Here is a 20,878-nt window from a genome sequence, read left to right as displayed (position 1 = left end):
TAGTCTTTTGTGTATGCGGGATATTTAAGATATTTTACCAACAAAATGGTGTATCAGGTGTAATTTTTTTGAAGTCAGTGTATTAGAGAAATTCATATGACACTATTTACGTGATTTGCCTAAACCTTTGTACAGAACTACTTCATAACCCCACGAAGGTATGACTCCAAAAACCCAAATCGCTAAATTATGTCATGTTTACGAACACAAGGCACTGGAAGATTTCGAAATCCATCAATAATTACGACAAAGAGAAAGAAAAGTTCAAGATTGTAAAAATTCAAAGATTACCTTAAACTATGCAAAGTCCCGCTTCGCTGTTTTGGAGTTCTTCGATTTTAAACAAAATAGAATGACGAACAACATTTTAAGACGGAAAAAAAGAAAACAATAATGAAAGAACATTGGATGGTTTCACCAACATACCTCAATATGTTCCAAGAAGCCTCTGTAACATAAAGTCACTGGTGTTCCCTACTCACCATGACTCTTTGTGTTTGGTCTTCATTTTCAGCCTTTGTCTTATCCATAGCATCCCTCATCATCTCCGACATGTCCTCCGCTTCGCCTACTACTTCTGTCTGTCTCGGTGGCTTCGTGTTTCTGAGATTGTTCTTCGGGAGCTTGAGGATCTAAAGATTGTTGAAGTTCAGTTACATGGCTGTCTCCTGGGTGTTCATGAATCTGTGTGCCTTTCTCAGTTGATTGAACTTGGACCTCGAGTTCAATCTCTTCAAGGTCGGGACTCTTAGGTTCCACCTCCTCCTTCAGTGATTCTTCTGTTTTCTCAACAATCTTATAATCAGATGAGGTTTTATCCACTTGGCTTGCAACTGGCTCTCCCATTACAGATGGAAGTTCTGTTTCTTCTTCTTTTTTTTCTTCCATTCCATAAGTTTGATCTCCAGATTCTTCCCTCTTTTCACCAGCCGCTGCATCTGATGCAACATGAAGATCATTGGACCCTTCTGAGATTTGTGCATTATTAATCTCTTCTGCTTCGTTATTTTCAGGAGATAAGCTCTCCTCGGCTGCCAATCCTGGTTCTTCAGCAACACTTTCCGTATTTGGATCAGAACCTCCAACAGTGGATGCAGGAAAAGACTGGAACGTGTCCCAATCATCATCATCATCATCATCTCCATCATTTCCCTCTTCTTTTCTGCTTTCTTCTATGCTGATCTGATTGGATGAAGTTGGAGCAGCTTCTGGTGTGTCTGCTTTCAGAATCGAGGCAGCTGACAAGGTAACCTTCTCGGGTGTTCCTATTACGGGTGCTGCAGGCAGTTTGATGTCCATTGCTGGTATCAAGGGTTTTGACTTCGGAACCATAGCATCTTGAGTAACAGAAGCACGGATAATATCCTGCCACAGAAATGACTAGAAGCTTAAATGGACAATTATTTCAAGTGCTTTGAAGCATGCGACATTCCACCAGAAACTGTTTTTTTTTTTTTGTAGTTTCCTAATCATTGCAAAATCCTAAAACACGAATTAAACCCTAACCCTAATTTCTAGTAAATAAAAAGAACCTGAAGCTTCTGCCGGTGTGTTGTTGGGAGTGAAAGCAAGACGTCCTTGAAGTGAATGGAAGAGGAAGGCATCTGAGCGATATGTGTAACAAGTCGCAAAGCTGCATTTCTTAGCTCTACAACTTCCTGTAAACGATAGATGAAATCTATGTAAATGACAGGTTCTTATCAGCAGTTATTTTAACACTTTTGCGTTGAGAATGGTACCTGGGAGTAACTATCTGATGTCTTTGAGAACACCATAATAATCGCTTCAAGAAAAAGGTTCATGAATCCCCTCTGATATTCGGTAGCATCGGATTGCGTCTGAAGAAGCATTATAACCCGCAAGCATTCACCCGCTATAACCACCAATTCCTTATTCATAGTTCTCTATTTTTGGAAAAGAATGATTAACGAAGTCAGTATTTGAAGACTATTACAATGAAAATTCTAGTGAGACTGGAAAAAGAAGAGGAAAAACCTGAACCGTCCCCTTCATCAGACTGAAAATATCCTCGATAAGTTCTCCGACAAAGAAGAAGAGAAAATTCTTTTCCTCTGGGTTTATCGAATGCTGCACCAAGCTTTTCAGCACTTGCAATGCAGTAGCTTGAACCTGCAGTTCAGATATTTGAACAGACTCCATAAGGAGCTTTACAGATAATGGTTGAAGTAATAAATATAACAAGCAGATACAACTTCAATTACCTGCAAATTGGAATCTCTAACTACAGTTTGAAAGCTGACAAGGCAAGGCTTCAAGACATAAAAGCAAATGAGATTGTCTTGACTTCCATCTCCTGGAAAATCAATCTCGTATGCAAGCTTAGCCAGTGAAAAAAGTTGTTCCAGACAGAACACAAGCTTTAACTGAAGGAGCTTTTGTAGTTTTGATCCTTTGTTGTCCACAAGATGAATGCCCTCAACACAATCCCTAGTGAGCTCGCCAACCATGTCCAGACACGCACCCAAAACCGTACTAAGATGCACACTCCGATCCCCGGGAAGATCAGAGGCCTCTGCAGCAAAACTATCTGGTTAGAGAAGTTCAGTGAAGCTTTTTCAGTTTGTATAAGGAAGACAAGAATTCAAGTTGCAGTACATATCAACTTCACAGATCATCTCTAGTGGATGTACCGCCAGAATCAATTCAACATTTCTCATAACTGGAGTTAATCAGTAGTAGACAAGAATTATATCCAATTCTAATCCTTAAAAACTTCCCATCCTTGCATTCTTTCACAATAAATTATCCCGGTTCTTGAAATGTCAGTTTGTGTGGCAAGTATTCTTTGGCTAGTGCTAGTTATTCAAGAACCCTAGTTTCTCTGGCCCAAGCTGACGTAAATAATAGAATCTGTTATTGATGATGCATCACTTTAATATTGAATTAGATTTCTTACCACTACCGGGGTTTTGCGATAAGGCACTGGTAAGTTCTTGCAGTAACCCATTAGCAGACTTCACAATCTCAACAACCTTTGAGAGGGACGAGTCTGTTGAGGCTTGTCGGATGCATTTATACCCACTTAATACAAAAGCCAGAGGTACTGACTTGAAATGATTCTGTTTTATATGACAAGCAATCCACTAGTTAGATGTAAGAAATTCGATAGATAACTGAAATCCTTTTTTGTCTCAAAGTCACCTTTAACTCCAAACGTTTCACTAGGGTGTCTATAGAAAGAAATAATGGAGATAACAGATCCTCCCAAATTGCATCATCTGGCAAAACTGCAAGATCACTGAATCAGGGAAAGAAAAAAATCTTTGTTACTGTATCTTCCTGATACATTTGTGATGCATTTCGACTTTATTGTTCATCGGGAATTTCAAGTAAAACTAAACAGCAATAAGCACAGACTTCTGATTGATTTCACAGAATCATGGAAAAGTGTGCACCTGTTGAAAATTTTGAAAAGGTGCCCCAGACAGAGTTCCATGGTCATGTAGGCAAACTGCTCCACGTCAAGAAAATCTTTTGGGCAGTTTTGTAAAATCTAAAGACATAAATTCAACAAGCTTAATCAGCAGTTGTGAAGCATGTCATTTTTCCGTTGCATGATACATATACAAGTTGATGGAAGAGGAATACGAAATATGAGTGTAACATGATTGGAAAATGCAAGCTGGAAATGACGCTCTATGTCCTCAGCTACCAATTAGAATTGACTGTTTCAGAAACATCAACTAATATTTACCTGTAGCAATATCGGAATTGCTAGAATATCCCATGAAGTGTCCATATAAAAGGAAAATAAGAAAACCTGCACGATTTACAAAGGGAAAGTGAATAAATAGATGATAAGAGATAAACAGAGGTATACAGAAGCCAAAGCAGAAAATGAAGAAAAAATATTTCATGAAAGTGCATCCATGTCAAAGATAATCAATCCAGACATACCTGCAACAACTCTTTGCAGATACTTATGGTAACAAAGCCTCTGGAGAAGAATCTCTCAGCAGAAAGAGATTGGAAAACTGGTAATACAATTTCATATAACTTGAGGCCCTGGAAATTTGATTCTTCTGCGCTCAAATCTCCACCATATTTTGTTTTAGCTGAACCAAAAGGTATTACTTGTGTTGTAGAGACTGGATGTTGCCCTTGAAACAAGACAAGTAGAGAAAAACCCCAAAGAAACTGATAATCTTCCACCTCTAGTTCAACCATGCAGTGTCTAGATACCAAGTTCCTGGCTGAAAATTCTTCTGTACTAAGTCCTGCAGGAACTGCATCCAGAACAAGTGCCTGCAGAATAACTGGCCAAGCCTCTTCCAGGCAAGGCTGCAACCTTCGGGTAACAGTATATAACTGGATTTCATTTAGGAACGAATACCTCTGCAGTCAATCAAAATGCTTATCAGACAGACGGAAGAAAGGTATAAAAACACTAGCATAGAAAAGAGAATGTGAATATAAGTTATCCACTCACGCTTTTTTTGAGGTTCTGGCATAAGCAAACACAACTATAGTCCTTTAGGATCTGCATCCAGTACCTTCCAAGAAGGTCTGAACTCTTGGAAAATAATGGCAACAGTGCCTCGAATTCATCAGGCACCTCACCATGGTGTCTTCTCAAGAATGTAAATATATAACATTTAAGCGAGGCATGCGCAGCAAGAAGCCTGATCTTGATCTATGTTTCATGAACAAGTCTAGTAAGTTGAAGCCAAATCATAGTATGAAAAGATGTGTTTGGTTTATGCACCTTGCACGTGACCCATTCAGAAAATGAAGGATAATACAATTCCTTGAAGTCGTTGAGTGGACGTGAAATTAGCGAAAAGATTCGTTTGACTGCAAATTGATCTCCACTTATTATCCCACTGGTCATTATCTGTAATGATGCAACAAATCCACTTAGCGACACCTGGGCACATAAAAACAAAGACTAATCATGGCAAATATTCATATTCACCTTAGTGGCCAAATGTAACCCAGCTTCCAAGAGAACAGGGCCCGAAGATGCATTCAAGGCTGTACGAACAGCTGACACGAGTTGAGCCTGCATGTTAAATTTATTAGCAATGATAGGGTTCACTAGAAATCATCAGGTTATTCCTTCTTGGTTGAGAAGGATTTTTGCAAGCATTCTACATTAGCCTAGCACCTGATATTGTTCCAGAAGAAGATGCCCAGGAAGTTCAGGGTCAGCCACTGTATTAAACTGCACAAAGGATTACAAAACTATGAGAGAGTTCATGTATAGATGAATAGCACCCATACTAATTAGTAGCGCTGGGAAAAAACATCAAACAAACGAATAGGTAAATACAGCTTGCAGCAAAATCTTGGTCACAAATGCTTAATTTTTTGTTAGTAACTAATTTTTATTATTATATAAAAAAATAGAGAGGAAAAATAACAGAGGCAACTCCAGATGTGAGAAGAAAAACGGAAAATTGTGGGGAATGGAAGGACCTCGTGTAACTCAGAAATTTACAAGAAAACTCACCTTCTCTAGGATGGTACTGAGAAGTCCAACTCCAATAGGACGCATGTTTTCAAATTGAATAGTACTTATCTACAAAATGAAAACATGTATGTATATTAGAAGTTAATCCCAATCATATTGCAGAATACATCAAATCGTAATCTATCAAATTAGTTGTTTGATCTTCACCTGATAAGCAAGTGATATTAGTTCCTGCAAGTGGAGGACCAGCCAGTCACCTGAACTTTGTCTATCAGCAGCCAGTCTCCTAGCCAATGCTAGATCAAAATGAGCAGCTTCCTTCCCAACAGCTTCCGGTAGAAGACTCAAACACCTAGAATCCATTACTCAATTTCGCTTAGATAGCCATGAAAAGGCATGAAATCGAGAGGCATACATTATGTCGATAAGAAATCAATATCAGTTAGATGTCATTATCCGATTCCATGATGGTCATTCGGACAAACAACACGACAAGGATAACAGAACAGTCTCACTTACTCAGCTGCGAAAACCCTGGTTCGATATCTTAGGGTTTTGTCTTTGTCAGGATTGGTATGAAACTGTTTCCCTCTAGAGCTAGAAACCATGTCTTCATCATCATCTCCAAAGTTTGCTCTTGTATCATCAGGATCATTTTCAGCAGTGTTCATTTCAGCACTCCTTCCAGCAGATGCTACAAGGACCTGACAGCAAGGTAATACTAATAGTTAATGTTTCCTCCATAACAGTACATAAGTATACACAACCTTAAAACAACTGTCTATATTAAAACTGATAGTACTTGGGGGCAGAATTTTGAGCAAAAGCAGAGGCAATTGTGAGAAAAACATTTCTCATGGTCCCATTTAAAAGGAACAAGACTAAGCAGCAGAAAGTCCAATATAGAACCAAACCATGATATACTACAAGTTATTTACTCTTACCATGCGACGGCATATTGATATCCACCGAGATGGACGTGATGGACAAGTTACGTAAAGCAAGCGTGTCAAAGTACTACGTATCAAGTTCCCAATCCTACAAGCACAATAAAAGTAAATGAGAGTACAGAAATAGTGAAAAAATACTAAGGTTTGTAGAAGCTCTTTGCATAGAACAATTCCTCATAGATATTTAGACACAAACTTGCACAGATGTGCTAGTTTCGTTTGGTTTTCATTTTCCTTTTTTGGGAAACAATTTACGACAAAATGAGAAACCTGAACTTGCAAGATTTAGGTCATCTGAGAAGAAGCCACTCGTGAAACAAAACCCTGACATATATAAATGCCTCCAAAATCCGTAAGCCAAAACAAAAGACGTTAACCTAAGCAAAACCTGGAAGTCATTATGTCTTTTAGCTTAACCAAATGGATTTCAGACTCTATCAGCCATGCAAGTTCAACAAAGAATAGAACTACATAAAAATATCAGATTTCTGCAGGATGACGGATTTATTTGTTTACCATATTAAGAAAAGGGAAACAAACAAATCACTTACTCAGAATCAGTTTCTTCATCCAACATCTGAAATAAGTTATCTTCTATTTGCTCATCAATGACAGAAAACTGGAAGACCAAACAGCAAAAGAGTACATTAAGTTGACAATTGGAGAATTAAATTAAATAATTCGTAGGACAAAAAGATGCCATTTACCCGGTCTTTTTCAATTAGATGCCGAAGGGTAGATACAGAGAGTCGCCTTATTATTGGCTGTTTTACAAAAATCACAACTAGCTTTTATTAAAGACCCCTGCTGCAAGAGTCACATGAAAACAAGAGACAAAGAAAACCTGTCTTGATGCCAGCGTCAGTAGAAGATTCTGCACATGGGCATGCACCGAAACAGCTTGGGGAGCAAATAGAATAAGCTGCTGGGTAAAACATACGCTCCTGAAAAATTATAGGTGATTGACTAATAATCTTGACAGAACATAAGCTGATTAAGCAGTATAATATACATAAGGATCAAAGTGAATTTAATAAAGAACAAAGCGTTAACATACTCGAGAAGTGTTGGCGTTTCTTGCCAGGAGCTAATCTCTGCAACAACAGACTACACAAAACTTAATTTTAGAATACGAAAAATGGCTCACTTCCACAAATTCATGCACAGTTATTCACCTTTTCCAACAGGTAATACCTTATAAGACGCACACTTTACTAAACTACAAGGTGGAAAGCTCTAGAATAGTACCTTGCAGCGAGTAAAAAGAATGCTTCCGGGAGCAAGCTCTGGACCAAGAACAGCAACAATAGCATTAATAAGACGCCCTATGCCTTGTGGAAGGTCAATCCATCCACTTTCTTCAGTCAACAGAATGTCCAAGGCAAGTCCTAGCGCTGCCTGAAAAAGGAAAACCAGAACGATAACACTAAGACATTATAAGGAATTCCAAAATTTACAGATAGTGAAGCCCCACCTATAGTTGACAATGTTTATGAAGCATCTTACATACGATTGCAAACTCTATCAAACATCATAGATATAGATTGAGACTTTTGTTTTTACCTAAGAATTCCTGTCTACATGAAGCTTAATGGAGTTCAGATCATATACAATAACCCAATAATATATAGACAGGGTTTGACTTCAGGCTGGTTACTACAAATAATAAACAGCCCAAACACATTAACAGGGCTCCTTTTAACAAAGAAAAAAAAATATAGTTAAAAAAAGAAAGAAAAGAACAAGTGACATGAAACAGCTGGGGCTAAACAAACAAAATTACCCTTTTACCAAACTTAATCCTTCGAAGAACTAAAAGACTTTTATTATTTACAAAAGGACAGCTTAAAACTGAGGGTTATATAAACATTTAATGATGTTGAGATTGTGTTTATTCTATCCTAATGGGGCCTAATCAGATCCTGTTTGAAAAAATTGGAATATGTAGACTAGGGGAGTTTCCAGAAATACAACATGAAAACATCTACATGAAAGCCTAAATAGTTAAAAGTTGTTTACCTGAACATGAGATACAAAAGACAAACCAGCAGCTTCAATGGTCAACAGAAGTCCATGCAAAGCCCAGATCTGTAGACCAAGATTAGAAGCTTTGGCCATGGAAGAGATTGAGGTAACAGTAGTGGGTACTAAGGTGGACAATGCCATTCCTCCTGCACTGTAAGACATACATAACAAAAAAATTACAAAATATAACAGATTACCATGACAAAGTGCTTCCAAGATGTAAAACAATGGGTCCACAAGGTGATGAAAATTAACTTAAATGTCAGTAAAACAACATGAATAGGGACATAGACTCATTGAATATTCAAACTCTCTGAATAATCAATTCTAATGATATTCAGCATACAATAAACAAAATGTTCGAGACAGAAGCCTGCTTCCACCAATTCACTAAAGAGCTGTTAAAGCATCACAAATCAGAACAAATATTCCCCATAAGTGTATTCAGCACATATTAAAAATAACGTACAAGAAAGCTTATTTCAACCTGTGATGGATGCAGCCAAGTGCCAGTGCAATAGATCCACTATAGCTTGGATCTGTTATCCCATTGAGATCGTTGAGAAGAACTCTTGTCTGTTTGCCACCATGAAAATATTTTAGAAATTAAGCAGAAATGGTTTTTCATGTCTCCAAAATCCCTAAACATAAAATAGAACAAGCCAAACAAGAGAGGCAGTACATAAAAACTTAGCAATTAGAAAATAGCTGAAGAAGCAAAAGAAGAACAAAAATAGAACACCAATGTTGCGGCAATGAAAATGCATTGTCTCACATATATTATTATAACTGCTTGGTGAATATTTTATTAGCATTATAGGCATTCAACTTTTACATGGTGAATATTTTATTAGCATTATAAGCATCCAACTTTTAAGGAGCATAAAGATGAACACACATAAGACTGTTTTGCAGAGATTGCACTGTGGACAGACCATTCTTGCTGTAAAGATGTCATTTGCAAGGCGAGCTAGAAGGCCGAGACCCTCAGATGCTGCTCTACGTTGTGATGCACATATATCTCCCTCTACCAAAATATTCTGGTTCAATCAGAGCACCAAATAAATTAAACAGCAAGAGAAAAAAAGAGATTCTAATCCATTATTATGAACTAGCTGGCATTTCACTCGAGATACGGTACCTGAAAAATGGTTTGAGCCGTACTTAATACTTCTGGCTCTAATGGTTGAGGGTGCAGATTAAGCAAAGCCTGAAAAAACGAATACACATTAAACTTGACAAGTAATGGCAGCAAATTATCTTCGCTTTATAACATTTTTATGTGGCAGGTAACATAAAGCTAACGATCATGCACCTCATATCGAGTTGATTCGTTCAGATGGTTAGCCCTTATATCGCTTCATAATGTTGCTTGTCCCTTTTCAACTCACAAACTCTTATATGCTTCATATTTAGATCAAAATCATAGATGATCCTCTTTAACCATATATAATGGCTTTTCATGCATACTTTTTAAACTTTCCACACAACCGGAATTATGGTTTACCCTAGCCCAAAACGTCATAGACTATCTTACAAACTAGTCTCTGAAAGAATATACTAAACTCTCAGATAATTTTGGCAAACACCTTTAATCCAGCAAGGAGCCCCACACAGATATTCGTTAAGACTGCTGCACGCCATTGTTGCCTCTTTCCAGCTTTCATGCACTGCTGAATAACTGAAAGTAGTTGACGCATTCCATTACTATCCTGTAACCAAAATCCACTGTTTTAGACAATTGATATATCAGAAGCCACGACAAAGCAATGAAATCTGACTCGAAATGCAAAATTTGTACCTGAGAGGCAAACATGGTACCAAAACAAAGTAGCATCTGGTTAACTGCAGTCTTCTTTACTGTCTCTGGCTTCATGGCAAAAATTACACACAAAGAGTTTAGAATAAATAACAACGGCAGCTATGGCTGATGAGAAACAAATATTTGTTCGAAAGAACGTGAAGCTTACTAGAGGAAAACTAGAAACTTCATCTTCCCATACACTTGGTGGTAGGCCATCCTGCCCACCTTGAAAATAACGAAGTTCATCCTCAAACCAATCCCTGGATAAAAAAAACAAAATCAGGGATTTAGGCATCGCCTAGAGGGGAGTAGCCAAAGCATATTCAAGAAATGGAAGAGAACTGTATGCAACCAAATGCTACTGTCTTCGGAAGAGTAAAATAATGTATACAAATGATTTACACACCTTCCAGGAATCCAAGGACCCAGCCATGCATCTCTTCTGTCTAGGAGTGCCTTCAAACACGAGCTTTCCTCAAACCCAGAAGGATCCCTTCCATTTCAACAAAAAGAGCAGAATTTTATGCTTTAGTGAATGACAAAGAATCAGTTTCTAACCATGATTTTCACATTAAGTTAAAGAACGATTAAAATAAAAAGCACCATTTAGTAGCGAAAATTTAGAATTACCTATAGGGTGCTGTGCATAACTGAATAATTTGTTGATGCTCACTTTTATAGGTAAAGGGGTCAGGGATGGATTGATAAGCAATCAACACCCTAGCAATGAGTATGTCCACAAGAGCCTTGATATCAGGTAACTGTTTGCCAGCTATTGCAGATACATGAGACAATGCCCTGATTCCAACAAGATGATGTTAATTCAATTATCATGCATACGAGGAGAAAAAGAACTGTGTTTCCACATAAAACTGATAGTAAAAATTAACACCAACTAACACAGTGAAAAAACCGTAGGGAAAAAGTGCAAAGAAGTCATACCTACTAAGGTAAACAAGAACTGGTTGAAGTAAAATACCATCATTGGATGAGGCAAAACGTCGCACAAAAGCTGCGAGTGCGTCAATTGCAGCAGACCAAACACTGCGATAAGGGAGATCAGTGATGATTTTACTATTTGCAAGACAAAAGATTAGTTAGGTTCTTGACACAACGCAATTATCCCAGTTAAGTGTTATAGCAACCATGGAGAATGACTACTCATTGTACTCAAACTCAAAGCCAAATGCGATGTAATTCATGCATGGTAAGATTTTAACAATTGTCCCTAGAGCCAGTTCTTCATGACTTATATAGACAAAATATAGTACTAGATGTCCAACTGTTTAAGCGGCAGCAGAATATAGTACATGATGTTGATGTGTTTGTGACAGACAATAGTAACAGAATGAAGAAAAAGATTCTCCGTTGAGTGCTCAGAAAGGAGCAAGTTATCAACAATCAAATATTTTTTTAACTTTGCAGTGAGTAAATAATTTATTTTAAAAACACCGGATCCATGTTCTTCAAAGCAAAGGAATTGCCAATACATCAACCTTTGGCTGTTTGAAAAGCTAATATAAATTATAACTCAAACAAAAAATATTCAGACTTTGGATTTTGCAATGATAAAATACGCCTACAAAGAAACTCAGGACCACTTACCTTAATGTAGATATTAAGTCTGCATGATGTTTGACTAAATGTTCCACATCCCCCGTAAAAAGGTCAGCATACAGGGATAGAATATCAAAAACTTGATCTTCAAGTTCCTACATACAACAAATAATATGACAATTAGTCATACACACTGCCGACACTAAACTAGGAGAAATCAAGATGAACTACTACTACCTCCAGAGGCATAGAATTTAATAGTGATGACAACAACAGCCATCCGGCTTCCTTTTCACTTGAGCCAACCATAGCATTTCTCCTCGATTCTGTTAGCATCTTCTTTGAAACTTCAAAAACTGATTTTGGCAATCTTCATGCAAGAGATTGAAGAGAAGGATAAGAATTACATGAACAGATACACAGAAGTGTTAAGAAAATGGCTAGGTAGCACCTTGCAGACATTGTCTCTTGTTCCTCTTACAACTCGTTGGACATGAGAATCAAAATAAAAGGAAAAGAGAGTAGCTGCCAACAGTACAGACATATTTCGCACAGGAATTCCATTTCTTGACAGGAAACATGAACAAGTGAAACATTTATATAACTTATTGTCTAGAAAAAATAGGTCAAAGTATGTGAGTTCCGACGGATTCTTAGAGAGAGGATCTCATTAACTAGCGTTCTTTCTTGTGCCAATAAACAAAAGAGTAAGCACAATATCCAGATCATGTCAAGAATGAAACAAGTGATAGGTTCAACTGTTATGTGTGTTGACACAATGAACTAATCTTCATGGGAAAAATTGACCAATTAACGCATAATAGCATCTAGATACAAACAATCTAAGTACCCAGCGTTATTTGGGGAAAAAATCAAAAGGGAGGTAGCAATTACTTATTGGAACGGGTATAATATTGACTATGTTGTGCATGAGTACAAATAAGATATGAACTTGGGACTTTAAAAAATCTTACCTAGCAGGGTAACCAAGGGAGAGTTTCGGAGATATGGAAACTAGAGAAGCCAAAGCTATAGCTTGCCCATGCAAGGAATCAAGATCCGCTTTCAAGTTGCCACCCTGGAGACAATAAAAATGGTGAATATAAGACTTCGAGAAAAGGAAAATGAGAGGAAAAAACATGAAGAAAAAAAAACAAGACAGCATGGAACAAAAGAAGAAGAAAATAAGAATCGCCTACAGATGGGTATTTATCTCCGAAAAAGAAGATCCCCTTTTCATTCTTTTACAATTCAGAAAAAATGGACAGTTGTAGAAAAAGGCAAGAGGCATCAAAAGACATGAAATGGAACTATGGCTATTTGATGCAGTAGGTCCTGTTATTAATAACTCAGAAGCCATCCTATTCAACCGCACAGCAGGTCATTTCCATGTATGCATGCTAATAGAAAATAGCAATTGACAATACATTAGACAATGAGAGAATCGTACACTCAAGAGATACTAGAAGAAGAAGAAAAACAAATGAATTCACATGGAACAGAACAATATTACCTTTTCGAAAGATACACTTTCTCGTAAAGCGTTGAGAGTGGTTACACCATACGAAGTCAACCCACCAACGCAGGTAGGATCAACCTCAGCTAGGGTACGTAATGTCAAAGCAGCCTCAACACGCACCTGGTCAATTAATTTTATGGTTTAGCAGATAATTACATAAAACTTTATTGACTTTCAGGTTCCTTCTTTATTTTGTTCTACAGACAGAATATGCGCTTCCTGTAAGTGTTTCCCCAGTTTACCCACTACACCCAGTCATTGATGCATGCATGCCAAATTTGAACTAGAAAACCTGATACTGTTTCCTTAGTATTTGTTCAATCATCACCGACGAAAACTTGCACCACTAAGACAAGTTTCACAATTCATTTTAAAAAGGAAAAACATAAATGCCAATGTACAATTGTATACGAATGAAACAAAACAAATGAAGTTACTACAAATCAAATGGCAATCAGAAAATTTCTTGACCAGAGTTGATTAATGCAATCACCCTAGCTTTTTTGTAGAAGGTCCTTCTATCCTAACTTTTAGCACAGGGTATTAATGCAGGTAAAACAATTTTAGATCGAGTTGTTGCTCGCAGAAAACATTGGACACCTTTCAATTAGTATAACAGTAAAAAAAATTATTTTTAGGATTTTCTAAACTCTCAAACCATCATTTTTTCTAACGGACAGGAACAAAATGGTGGGGAAAAGAAACTAAGCATTGAATGTGAATAATAAAATCTGAGAAAATCTATAGGAAATAATACGAATATGTTTACCAAAGAATGCAGAGTATCAAATAGAAACAACTCAAGCCCACAAAAAGTATAATAATAAGGTAACTAGATAAGTGAAGCTTACAAGGTGTGAAAAATGTGACAATGCTGCACCAACTGTGTCATCAAAAATCTCTTTGAATTCTTGGGGTACCTGCAGGTCAACCAAAATGCCCAGTAGGAGTATAAATAATTCTGCATAAAAAGGCAAAATAAGGTCCGTATACAATGCACGACACAGGAATCTTGATGCCTCTACTTGACAAGTTACAAGCAATATGAATTGACAAGAAATTCTCAGCATTTGTACTTGGAAAGTTACTAGAATATCCAAGAGTGGTGCTTAGATTGCAACAATAAAACACAGCCAGTTAATTGATAAGTAAAACATGAAGAGTTAAGCTAAAAATGGTATTACCTCCCCCAACGTTGTCAATGTAAATGACAAAGTACGTAAAGCAGCAATTTTCATAGATGGAGTAGCATCTGATTTCTGAAGCTGCATTTGTTTAAGGAACATTGTCACTTGAATTGTTATGGCACAATAAAAGCTAATAACTTGCAAATAAATCAGCTCCACTCGGGATATAAAGAATGGTTTAGTCACTCAGCAAAACCTGCTTTCCCATGAAAACTGAAAAGCTCCTCTGGGTAGGTTCTGTCATTTGATCAATAACACCCACCCGCAAGATGTAAATAACGCATGCCTTCAAAAAGGAGAAAATTCATGAACCAATCTGTTCAAGCAGAGTATTATATTAATCGTCGTGCCAAGAGCTAGTCCCTAAGCTTCACACAAATCCATTAGAAGAGCTTAAACTTTCTATTTTGCCATAGGTACAAAAGAAATGAACTGTTTCAATAGTATCTGAAGCAATTGTTGAGAACTCAAAAGTACTCCCTAATTTTAGAACATAACACCAGCTTGCGTGAAGAGAATGTGTAAAAGAAAAGGAAAATAACGTTAACAAAAACGAAGTCAATAACTCTATCTAGACAAAATGAAAGTGTTAGAGTTGCAAGGAAACCAAAGAAGTACCAGTGTGTGGGCATCAATTGAAGTATCCCCACGTAGCATTTCCAAGACTTGTAAAGTATAGCCTTGAAATTCACTATCTGGATGCAAATACCTTATTCTAACGGACTGCAAATTGTACCCAAAGAAAATCTTATAAAAAGGAGGACATAATGCAAACATGTACATATTATTTAACACTAAACAGGTGCAGCCAAAGCAAAATTTCGAACATACATACAAGATACTAAGGTATATTTATACTACAAGCAGAAGAATGCAAGACTTATGCAACAATTATTCCAGCGATGAGAACAACACAAATATTTTCCACTGTTTACCTGTAAAAAGAACACCCATGATAGAGCCAAACCAACTCGGATGTCCTTCACCCGAGATCCAGATGCTGAATTTTAAGCAATTTTCAGAATAAGTGAGATGTGTGGAGAAAAAGGGAAACATTCCAACCAGGGAAGATAGAACCAATGTCCTCCATGCATAACCATAGAAGAGATGAAAACCTTTAACACAGCTGTCAGCAAAGGTTAATATTTTCGACAAGAGGAAACTGTATTCAGACGATAATAGATCAGGGGCAGTTCTGCCCCTAGTGTGCATGCTGCATGCTATTATTTTCTTTGTTTGATTTGGCAGGCGTCTACAAAATAGCAGCGCAATCAGTTTTTTTGTGTTTAAGGGAGTCAAACAATATCTGCTGCAATTTCAAAGGGAATTCCACTTAAAATGTAAGAACTTTGTGCAGAGATGAACCAAGGTAGAATGTAGATATCATATTATCATAAGGACTTAAAGAGACTACAAACTCTGCCACTATAAACTCATAAAACTACCTTTGGTGAAGGGTGAAATAAGATGTCTCTGCAAACCACCTTCAAGTTTCTTTGCTGGAGGAAATGGACCTTTACCTCTAGGTTGGACCTAGCAAGAAAAGCAAAAATCCATTACCTTGAAAACATTGAAGATCAGAATGAAGAAAACTTCCAGTAAGATATATGTACTTGAGCTTCAGGATGCATTCCTAGAGCAAGCAGGGAGCCCAGGGCCTCGGCAAATGCATCCCGGACGGATGATACTGAATCTTCAAGACCCTATCAGGAATTGAGAGGCAACGCAGAATACCCAAGACAAAATATCAGCGCCAAGAAGCCAGAGCAAAAAACATGCAAAAGAAACATAGAAATGGCTACCCACATTTGACTGACCTTGATACAGCAAGAGGCTAAAGTGTCAAATTCACTAGTACCTAGACCTGGTCCTCCAATGTTGGATAAAGCCTTCAAAGAACGAGCAGCAGCTATTCTTACGACGAAAGATTTGTCCAAAGTGGCAAATCGTGTGATGAGACGGAATGCTTCACCATACGCAGTGGCAGCAGCTGTACCACCGCAGCCTTCCAGAGCATTCTGAAGCAAAAGAAAGGCTTCTTGTCTCACATATTCCTGAAACAAGGGGTAAGAGAATAGATTCAGACGCAGCCCAATGCTCATTCCACTTCCTTATGATGTCAAGGAATTCCAAAGAAATACTCCACGCTATTATTCTTCAAAAAAACACAGGTTCAGGAAAATAACTTCAACAATTGACAAACTAAGGCATCAGATTTAAAAGGAAGTAAAAAATATAAACCTGTTCAGCTCAAGTCATATCTTACAGATGTGACCAGTTTCAGAGACAGCAACAACAGTTCAAAGGCCAAACCTTAACTGTCATAGCCATATATTTTCAAGATTTTAGGAGAATGCAGTTTTTCTGTGCAGTTCACTGGACTGATGAACACAGAAAACTAACATTTTGTTAAAAAAAAATATTTAGACACTGAACCATTCAAATCTCCTGTTCCAAATCATAGAAGAGTTCAAATATCATCTGACCACACCTCATGAAACTTCATCAGCTTTGATGCGATAACTGTTGTTTCAGACAAACCAGATGTAATTTTTCTCCCAAAATGATGATACAACTCTCCCAGGCATCGGGCAGCACCTGCAAAATGCTCTCTTTGTTAACATGGGAGACAACAGAAAAATTAAATAAAAGACCGAAACACAGAAAGGAAAAAATTGATATCAAAATTTTCCAGTGGGTGAACCAAACTAAATGATAAGATGACAATATGGACTGGATGAAGTACACAGATGCTTGAAATGCTTAACTAAATGCAACACGAGAGGGTGACTTACATCTATCAACTTTCCAAATATAATCAGAAAGTCATATCATATAATATTTCCGCACTAACAATTTGTCTGAAATTTTTAAAAGTTGCAACCTACCGGCAACTCGTTGAGGATCGTTCCGCTTCCCATTAGAGAGAAACCCTTGTAAACTGCTTGCTCTTGAGTATATCGAAATGCTATCACCCTTTGACATTATTCTCACCATGGCTACTGACGCCAAATGACGTACAGGTCGCCGGGCGCCAAGAGTGACTAAAGAATATAAAGCATCTTCACATTTTCTTTGTCCCAACAGTATTGTCTCCTGGGGATCATATTAGTTGATCAGCCATTCAATAGGGCACATATTCTAAAGTATAATGATCCAAGATAAAGTCTTTATCTCTACATTTTCCCGAGGAATCAAGTTCAAGTTGCAAAGAACGGAGAGGCGGGAGTTACATCATCGAACCCAAATTACTTCCCTGAATCTTGGAACAAAAAAAAACATCTTTTGTGAACTGCCATTTGGCTAGCAGGAAACTGCAGCGCCGCAATAAACTAAAGGAAAAGCTAATCAAAGAAAGACATGATCTTTGCAAGAGAACTCGATTAGGAGATGAAAAACAGACGAAAATCAGCAAAGCCTGAAATTTGAAATGGTATTTCAAGAAAATGAAAAAAAAACGGCAAAGAACAAACCCCGAGTACTAAAGACCGGATGAGAGGGAGAGAGAGAAACCTTGGGCTCATCATCAATGGCGGAAATTAGATCAGAAAGGATATCGAAGCAGAGTAGAGGATCAGGGGATTTCTGCGATGCTGAAGCCACGATCGACTCCAGCTGCGCCACAAGAACGCCGAATCGCGACAGAGGAAAGTTATCCCTCACGCTACTCTTCGCCATTCAAGAACAGTGAGAAAGACGAACATAGAAAGGACCAGATCCAGAGGAAAAAGAAGACGGTGACGAAATAAGAGAAACAGTAACTAAGACAAGGCCATTGTAATATAAAGGGATCCGTAGCGGATCTTTCGGACTAAGAAGAAAAAAAGCCGGGTCGTGTTTCCGGGTCGGGTCAAAATACCGAAATTAAACCGATTAATTGGTTTACAATACAAAACCGGTTTAGTTGTGTGTAAACCGATAATAGATCTCAATCAGAAAAAGACACGTGGCAGATCAACGCATCAATCTCCCAAAACCTCAGAATCCAACTGTTGTCAAGGTTTTGTGGGGCGTCTTCTTTAGTCACAGCCTCCAAATATATTTATTTTAGTTTTTTTATTTATTTTATATATCAGGAAATCAGCAATTTTTTTCATCTCCCAATTTCTTTGCATTTCTCGAAGCCCTAGCATTTGAATCCGATCTCCTGACAAAAAGGTGAACGCTTGCTTTTTCCTCTAATCTTCCCGTGTCCGTTGGAATTGATGTTTGAATGTGGTTATAATGAGATCTGTCTGATCGTTTCAACGATTTTGGATGATCGGATCGTACTGTGTTTCAGCCTTTTTCGATTCGATGTGATGATTTTAGGGTTTTGTAGCTTTTCGAGTGCATTTGTGGTTTAATTTTCCCGAAAGGATTCATTTTGCTGGATTCGGTGGCAGATTTTTCAGACAACGTTCCTCGGATCTAAATCTTCTGAGATTTTCTGTTGGATATAGCTGCTTTGTTGACCAGTCCAATAATGTTTTTTGTTTCCGCAAGAAGAGCTTTTCACAATTTCGGTGGACTGGTGGTTTAGGAACAAGTTGTCTGAGATGCATACAATTACAATGACGCTTTGATGGATTATGTCTATGCTGTTCCTCTGCAGTTACTTAACCTGTTTTGTTTTTCATTTTAGATCTGATGATATTAGCTTCCGATATGACCTTGAGCATGCAGATATAAATCTGCACCCTTTTCTTGTGCCGTTAACTCGTTGCATGTATAAGTTTGAATTTATAACTGGGCTTACGGCGAATTCCTGTTGGTGCAAGTGATTTGGTTCAGTTTTCAAAGAGTTGAACTGGTTGGTTAAGGTTTATGCTGTTCCTCTGCAGTTACTTAACCTGTTTTGTTTGTCTGCGTGAAGGTTTTGCACTAAAGCTGTATATCCAAGATGTCGACTGGGTCATCACGGGAAGAGTTTGTTTACATGGCAAAATTGGCCGAACAGGCTGAACGTTACGAGGAAATGGTTGAATTCATGGAGAAGGTTGCCAAGACTGTGGATGTGGAGGAACTCACGGTCGAGGAGAGGAATCTGCTCTCTGTTGCCTACAAGAACGTTATTGGAGCCAGAAGGGCTTCATGGAGGATCATCTCTTCTATTGAGCAGAAGGAAGAGAGCAAAGGAAATGATGATCATGTTGCTATCATCAAGGATTACAGGGGCAGGATTGAAACTGAACTTAGCAAGATCTGCGAAGGGATTTTGAACCTTCTCGATTCTCATCTCATTCCGGCTGCCTCTTCAGCTGAATCTAAAGTCTTTTACCTTAAAATGAAGGGTGACTACCACAGGTATCTTGCCGAGTTTAAGGCTGGGGCTGAGAGAAAGGAAGCTGCTGAGAGCACTTTGTTGGCTTACAAGGCTGCTCAGGCAAGTGAATGTCACTTTTAACTGTTCTTTACAACCTAAGGTATCGTTTTCGGTCACACTTCTATATTGATTTTGTTGTCTATCCACTGGATGCAGGATATTGCTCTTGTTGAGTTAGCTCCCACTCACCCCATCAGGCTGGGTCTTGCACTTAACTTCTCTGTTTTCTACTATGAGATCCTTAACTCGCCTGACCGTGCATGCAACCTTGCCAAGCAGGTTTGTTTCACCGTATGCTGAAGTATATTCTGCTTGTTACCATTCTGCAGACCTTAAGTACTTTTTCCAGGGTGTGAAAAATGAAACAATGCTCAAGTAATACCATCAGTCTGTTTAATGTTTATTTTCATGTAATAACTTACATTACTGGTTTTACGTATTCTCTATTGAGTATTACAAAACTCTCCATCGCTAATCGTTCATCTTTCACCACATTTAATAATCGTATGAACTCTTTTTTTGTTTTTGTTTTATTCTACGGTGCAGGCATTCGATGAAGCTATCGCGGAGTTGGATACACTTGGTGAGGAATCATACAAGGACAGTACCCTGATTATGCAGCTGCTCAGAGACAATCTCACGCTCTGGACTTCCGACATCACTGTAAGTCTCACTGCTCATCATCACTTATTTAACAGTATTCTCCAATTGATGTAACCCTTCACAGGTTTCACTGAAGAAATTAGACCAGAACAAATCTTATAACAGCTAATTAATCAAGATAAACCAATTTCTGGGCCATGCTGTTAAAAAAAAACTGATGTGATCGCTCCTACTGGATAGGATGAGGGTGATGAGATCAAGGAATCAGCGAAGCCTGAAGGTGCAGAGGGTGATGAACAAAAGCAGTAAAACAAAAGAAGAAGGGGAGCAGGTAATGATTATGGGGTTACTATTACTATAGGACAAACACTTGAGACTTTTGTTATGGTTATATCAGGCTCTTTCATTGGTTTTGTTACAGATAGTTTATTCACAAACACGTGAACCTCCCCCAATATAAATTTCTGCCTTTCAAAGATCGACTACCGAATTCA

The 20,878-nt window shown here is 38.0% G+C and overlaps 2 protein-coding genes across 5 annotated transcripts; one reads left to right on the top strand and one right to left on the bottom strand.

Moving 5' to 3' along the window:
- Nucleotides 1-222: 222 nt before the first annotated feature.
- LOC104805559 (HEAT repeat-containing protein 5B) lies at nt 223-18,220 on the bottom strand. 4 transcript variants are annotated; one of them, XM_010530168.1, is made up of 49 exons: nt 17,990-18,062; nt 17,657-17,738; nt 17,365-17,572; nt 16,968-17,074; nt 16,294-16,530; nt 16,090-16,179; nt 15,922-16,009; nt 15,412-15,476; nt 15,095-15,199; nt 14,673-14,762; nt 14,474-14,554; nt 14,141-14,209; nt 13,284-13,409; nt 12,745-12,848; nt 12,008-12,140; nt 11,819-11,925; nt 11,156-11,257; nt 10,844-11,011; nt 10,620-10,706; nt 10,380-10,473; nt 10,211-10,279; nt 9,999-10,121; nt 9,551-9,619; nt 9,345-9,449; nt 8,897-8,985; nt 8,404-8,560; nt 7,633-7,782; nt 7,442-7,491; nt 7,229-7,328; nt 7,092-7,148; nt 6,936-7,003; nt 6,379-6,472; nt 5,954-6,138; nt 5,642-5,786; nt 5,474-5,542; nt 5,129-5,185; nt 4,937-5,023; nt 4,727-4,855; nt 4,451-4,654; nt 3,919-4,356; nt 3,716-3,781; nt 3,417-3,514; nt 3,163-3,259; nt 2,918-3,080; nt 2,223-2,533; nt 1,996-2,130; nt 1,740-1,904; nt 1,533-1,658; nt 223-1,365 (listed from the first exon to the last, which is right to left on the bottom strand). In XM_010530168.1, the coding sequence occupies exons 3-49, from the start codon at nt 17,471-17,473 to the stop codon at nt 523-525; spliced, it is 6,411 nt and encodes a 2,136-aa protein (XP_010528470.1). In that variant the 5' UTR covers nt 17,474-17,572; nt 17,657-17,738; nt 17,990-18,062; the 3' UTR covers nt 223-522. The 4 variants fall into 4 exon arrangements, with proteins under 4 accessions (XP_010528470.1, XP_010528469.1, XP_010528471.1 ...); XM_010530167.2 differs by lacking the exon at nt 17,657-17,738 and having other exon boundaries at nt 17,990-18,220; XM_010530169.2 differs by lacking the exons at nt 16,968-17,074; nt 17,365-17,572; nt 17,657-17,738; nt 17,990-18,062 and having other exon boundaries at nt 16,283-16,359.
- Nucleotides 18,221-18,527: 307 nt separating this feature from the next.
- On the top strand, nt 18,528-20,878 carry LOC104805558 (14-3-3-like protein GF14 psi). The gene is made up of 5 exons (XM_010530166.1): nt 18,528-18,634; nt 19,332-19,841; nt 19,938-20,060; nt 20,328-20,444; nt 20,625-20,878. Exons 2-5 carry the CDS (start codon nt 19,359-19,361, stop codon nt 20,691-20,693), a joined length of 792 nt encoding a protein of 263 aa, XP_010528468.1. The 5' UTR covers nt 18,528-18,634; nt 19,332-19,358; the 3' UTR covers nt 20,694-20,878.

This window comes from Tarenaya hassleriana, unplaced genomic scaffold (genome assembly GCF_000463585.1).
Source record: "Tarenaya hassleriana unplaced genomic scaffold, ASM46358v1 Cleome11, whole genome shotgun sequence".
In the NCBI taxonomy this organism is placed as follows: Eukaryota; Viridiplantae; Streptophyta; class Magnoliopsida; order Brassicales; family Cleomaceae; genus Tarenaya; species Tarenaya hassleriana.
This window is presented reverse-complemented; position numbering and strand designations above follow the sequence as displayed.